At 32.9% G+C, this 5,691-nt stretch overlaps 2 protein-coding genes across 2 annotated transcripts; one reads left to right on the forward strand and one right to left on the reverse strand.

Annotated features, from left to right (window-relative positions):
- Positions 1–1,258: 1,258 nt before the first annotated feature.
- Positions 1,259–2,241, reverse strand: LOC111640773 (histone H4). The gene has a single exon (XM_023386829.1). The coding sequence runs from the start codon at positions 2,147–2,149 to the stop codon at positions 1,838–1,840; it is 312 nt and encodes a 103-aa protein (XP_023242597.1). The 5' UTR covers positions 2,150–2,241; the 3' UTR covers positions 1,259–1,837.
- Positions 2,242–3,092: 851 nt separating this feature from the next.
- On the forward strand, positions 3,093–4,351 carry LOC111640772 (histone H3). The gene has a single exon (XM_023386828.1). The coding sequence runs from the start codon at positions 3,206–3,208 to the stop codon at positions 3,614–3,616; it is 411 nt and encodes a 136-aa protein (XP_023242596.1). The 5' UTR covers positions 3,093–3,205; the 3' UTR covers positions 3,617–4,351.
- Positions 4,352–5,691: the final 1,340 nt, after the last annotated feature.

Raw genomic sequence — 5,691 nt, forward strand, 5'->3', positions numbered from 1 at the left:
TGTTTCAAAAGCCATTTCATTTTTGTTAGGACTATTCCGCATAAATCATTCAACATTTATATTGATATTTGATTATAAAAAATTGAAAAATTATTAGGCCCGTTTACAGATACTTATAAAAATACTTATTTAAAAGAATATTTATAACTAACAAATTTATTTATATGAGCTCTAGTCCCAAAATTATAACATTAATGTACGTAAATACCACAAGATATTGTTGTTAGGTATCATATTTTTCTTTTAATCAAAGCCAGCTTCTTGGGTTTGTGGGTTATGCATTTGTACAAAACTCCTATAAATAATATGATGTGTTTGGTTAAGCAATAGCCATTGGTGACTCGAAAATATGCAAAATATGCAGCCAGTTCTGCTTTTGATCTTTATGTATAGGTATTTTTGAATTATCTATTCGAGAATAGAAAAACCAGAGCAGTAAACTAGCTACATCATTTCCCTCTCTCATACTATTGATCAATATTCCATTGGGATTAAAATATCTAACAGTGGTAAGCTCAACACGATACAGTATATAAAAGATGCTTTTAGAATTGTATTTATAAACATTAATATTGAATTTTGAAAGCTAATTGACATTCAAATTAGATAAACAATGAATAACACTCCAATTTCTTAACAACTTTTATTGCAGTTGACAAACTTCATTTAAACAAAAGAGATTCTTATTGTAAATTTGTATAGTGCCAATGTCAGAAATTTTTTAAATTTAAGTTTAAATTTATATAAGAATTATCTTTTCACTTAATTCAGTATATTGTCTGAAATAATATAAAAAATTTAACTTTTATAACAAATGTTAGTCATACAAAATTAAAAATTTCTTGTTTAATTTATACAATTTTATTTTAACATGAATTTCTAACGACGATAATGCTGGATGGGATAAAACAAGGCAACCTGCAAAGGGGAGCTGTCTCCTGGGAGAACTTTCTATGTGAAAATAGTCCCAACTTATGTATTAGATGTGAAAAAATCCAAAAATCACATGGCCAGCTTGTTAGTCAGACACAAACCTGGGATCAATTACTAACATTCAGCAGTGGGTTGCTTTATTCGTACAGCCACCGGTAGGAAATAATACATTTATCAAACTTGAAACACCACTACAAGATTTAGTTGAAAATGAAACTCACAATTAACAGTAATTTCATATTCGCCTTTCAAGAATATTTGTGTAATATTTAATTGTTTCAACCTTGCATCGTTCCAGTTAAAAAAATTATTCCAGAAACACCAATTACCAATTTTAAAATAAACAAAAGCATCAAACTTATACATTTATTGTTCTTGATGTAGAAACCTAATAAATGTAAATACAAAAATTTTAATTTTAAGATTATCATTTTTATTTCAGAATTGACGTTTTAGGTGAAAATATTTAAATTAACAGCATTTAAACATGTTTGACAAAACGTTTAGATTTTGACTTCAAATTACAATTAATACAATTAAGTTTCGACACTTGCACAAGCCTTAATTAATTGATGCAAATAGTGAATGTTAAGTACTAGATAGAGCATTTTTTAATTAGAAGTACAAAGAAATCATTAAACAAGTCGTCAGACTTTAAAATACATCTTAAAATTCCAGATTAACACTTAAATATTTGACAATTTTTATTCAAAAGTTCAAATTCCCTATTAAACACCATGTAATTGATTGAGTCGAATACCTCCCACAATTAACATTTGTAAAATGTGTAAACACTCAATATTAAAACCAATCGTGATGGAAATTGAATACAATCGACTACTCCCTATCAAAAATTTTTGGCCCTGAAAAGGGCCTTTCTTCTTTTAAAGCAAAGCGGGGCGTTTTAGCCGCCAAAACCGTACAGTGTCCTTCCCTGACGTTTCAAAGCGTACACCACGTCCATAGCAGTGACGGTCTTTCTCTTAGCGTGTTCGGTGTAAGTGACAGCGTCCCTGATGACATTTTCCAGAAAAACCTTTAATACTCCGCGAGTCTCTTCGTAAATCAAACCGGATATACGCTTGACTCCTCCACGACGCGCCAATCGACGAATGGCGGGTTTTGTAATTCCCTGGATGTTATCTCTTAGAACTTTACGGTGACGTTTGGCACCTCCTTTACCCAGTCCTTTGCCTCCTTTTCCACGGCCAGACATTTTTTCCGATCACGCACTCCTTTGTAAATAATGCAACACGTTACGGCATTTTTATTTATAACCCAGAGCGGACCTGATCGAAAGCTAAAAACGTTTGTCCAATGAAACGAAAGAAAGCGTATTCTAACGCCATCGATTTTCAAATACGTCACTGGCAAAGAGCGAGGTAAATAAGCCAATCACGTCGTTCGTTTCGTGACGTTATTTCAAGCCAATGACATATCCGTATCATCGACTTTTCATCCCGGAATTTTATTTATATACAGTAATGTAAAATAATTAATTTTAAAATAAATAAAACTAATATTATTATTGTAGCAAATCTAAAATACATCTGAAATTATGTGATATTTTAATAATTCCATTAAAAAATATTAATAAAGTTAAATTTCCGTGTAAAATCGGTTTTATAAACATATAACTTTGTCGGATTAATTCAAAATGACAGAGAAATTCGAACGGATTGACGATGACCTAGTCACGTGACTCGAAGTGAGGCGATGCGATGTAACGTGTTTCGATCGCGAAGCGTAACGGTAATCGATAAAAACGTGAAGAGAATAAATATAATAGCGAAACGAACGAAAAATACAAAACCTCTTCGAAAATGTCAATGTTATCTACAAATTATTATAAATTGATCCATTAATAAAGATATTTTATTTGTCGAAAAAACATTGATATTTGAATTACTAAATATCAATATAAATTAATAATTTAAATAATCCTTCAAATGTTATATTAAATTACATTACATAATTAAACATAAATAGGCCTATATTAAAAAAATAACTTTCGTATGTAATTTAACGTTAAATTAAGCTTTCGGTTGATAATAAAAGATAAATATCATTCAATATTTCCTTTGTGTGAGTTATATTTAAATTTTGAAACCATTTTAGATTTACGGATTGAAAAAGTTCAACTGTAGCCAATCAACACTCGCCATTTTCATCCACCAATAGAATCGAAGTTTGAAGCCGCGCTGTGTATAAAAGCAGGATTTGGCGCCAAATTCGACATTTCCGACTCTGTCGTGATCGACTTTTCTTCGTTATGGCTCGTACAAAACAAACTGCTCGTAAATCTACCGGAGGGAAGGCTCCCAGAAAACAATTGGCAACCAAAGCGGCTCGTAAGAGTGCTCCGGCTACCGGGGGAGTGAAAAAACCTCACCGTTATCGACCGGGTACGGTAGCTTTGAGAGAGATTCGTCGTTATCAGAAGTCGACCGAATTGCTGATCAGAAAACTTCCTTTCCAGCGTTTGGTGCGTGAAATCGCTCAAGATTTCAAGACAGACTTGCGATTTCAGAGTTCGGCCGTTATGGCTCTTCAAGAGGCGAGTGAAGCTTACTTGGTTGGACTTTTTGAAGACACCAATCTGTGCGCTATCCACGCCAAAAGAGTTACCATTATGCCCAAGGATATTCAGCTTGCCAGAAGAATCCGCGGAGAAAGAGCTTAATTTATCTTTTTAATGGAAAAGGCCCTTTTCAGGGCCAAACAACTTTGGTAAAGAGGGTCGAAAAGTACAAAATCTAAAGAATTAAGTTTTTTTTTAATCAATTGTGCTTTGTGATAACTTTTAACTTTATTCCTGAAAATGTATGCCAGTGGTATTAAGAATTTCCACTGATTCAATGTTTAATCTTTAAGACTGGGAAAGAGTACTCTTATACAACTTTCCTACAAAGTATTTAAATAAAATTATTTCAAGTGTTCTTAGGAGAATCTTATTCCACTCTAAATATAAATAAGTGGTTTTGTTTTTAAAAATATTTAAATTTACAAAAACTCCATTTAGATACTAGAAGCAAGGATCAAATCTTCATAGTAGTTTAAATTTATATGTAATGTGCTTAACTAAATTTTTCATTAACATTTCAGTGATCCCATACTGATACTATAGAATCAATGACCATTTAACAAAATTCCTTGAGACCAGTGTTCCACAAAAAATTTTAAGTTATTGCAAATTAATTAAATTGCCATATTCATAGACAATTCCTTGTTTTATGTAATACATTGTTTATTGCTTCATTGTTTCCTGAGAGTAGTAAACATCAATTTTTGAATGTTTATTGTAATGCTCTGTGTAGTAAGTACCTGAATTGTATTTAGTGGCCTCCAAAGGTTGAGAACCACTGCTTAAAAGCTAGACAAATCTATATTTCAAAACATTGACTTTAAGCAGACAAGCTTTTTAGACTTTAAAATACCAAATAGTAAATCTAAATGTTCTAAGACCAACTTTGCATATGATTTTCTAATATATATTAAGATTTTTTTATACATTTAAAAGAATTAACAGCATATACTGAAATTTGTTTGCACTATTTCATAAAATGTTACTTGGGAAAACATATTCAGAATCTTAATATTTTAAGAACAAGAAAATGAGTGGTTTTATTAAAATTATATAATGGTAAAACATTCTTAATTCTGGTATAACTTGTCACTACTGAAATATTAGAAATTTAATGAAAGTAGTTTTTACATAAATTTTCACTGTTTTTTTAGCATGTTTAAATCTGTCGGGATCTTACAACTTTCAACCTTTTCATTCTTATCACTTGGTTGTCACGTCTAAACCAGTGGTGAATGTCTTGGTTGCAGACCCCTGCAACCCATGGACTGAATATCATGATCCTTAACCACCAGTACACTAGATACTGAAATAGCTTGTACTACATGTACAGTACTAACAATATGTTATTCTCATCTTTACTGGTCAAGTTTAGTTTGAATGGCTTTTATTAGGAATATCGGCTTAATTAGGGTTATGTAATGACATGAGGCAGAAAACGAAAATAAAGCTGTCAAAGTCCCAGGGCTGCATACAGTGGTGCCTCGTATAACGTACGCCTCGAATAACGGACGCTGCGAACAACGGACTTTCTGTTTGGCCGTTACGTGACTCGAGCAACGGACTTTCTGTTTGGCCGTTACGTGACTCGAGCAACGGACTTTCTGTTTGGCCGTTACGTGACTCGAGCAACAGAGTGGCTGAGGAGAACAAACTTTCTGCAAACAAGTGCGAATGATGTTTCCACTCGTTTGCCAATGACAATCTGCTATTTTTATAATAAATTCGTATTATTAGAATATATTAGTATATCTGAAGTACAGAGCTCCCGTTGGGATTTGGCTTGCTCTCTTGTTTATTACGTACAGTACAGTACATCACCTCAGTGCAGGGGGGGGTATTTACATTTATTCAAGTGTTGTGCAAATCATGGCTTCTAAAAAAGCAGAAAGGTAATTTCAATTGAAACAAAGCAAGAAATCATCAGAAGGAGTGAAAATTGACAAAAACTTCCTTGTCAAATGGGGAAAGTTTCAGGAGTTTACCAACACTCATTATCCAAACACAGCTGAGGCCAACAGGATCAATGATCTCTACAATGACACCCTTGCCCGTCATTTCCGACAAGTGTTGAAGAAGAGAGAGAAACAGACCACCTTGGACATGTTTTTCAAGAAGCCAGCAAGGAAAAAACAAAATATGGAACAAGAGGAGTTGACCCTGCAAGCTCCGGT

The sequence above is a fragment of the Centruroides sculpturatus genome, unplaced genomic scaffold (assembly GCF_000671375.1).
Source record: "Centruroides sculpturatus isolate CEXI.00-Female unplaced genomic scaffold, Cexi_2.0 scaffold1469, whole genome shotgun sequence".
NCBI lineage: Eukaryota > Metazoa > Arthropoda > Arachnida > Scorpiones > Buthidae > Centruroides > Centruroides sculpturatus.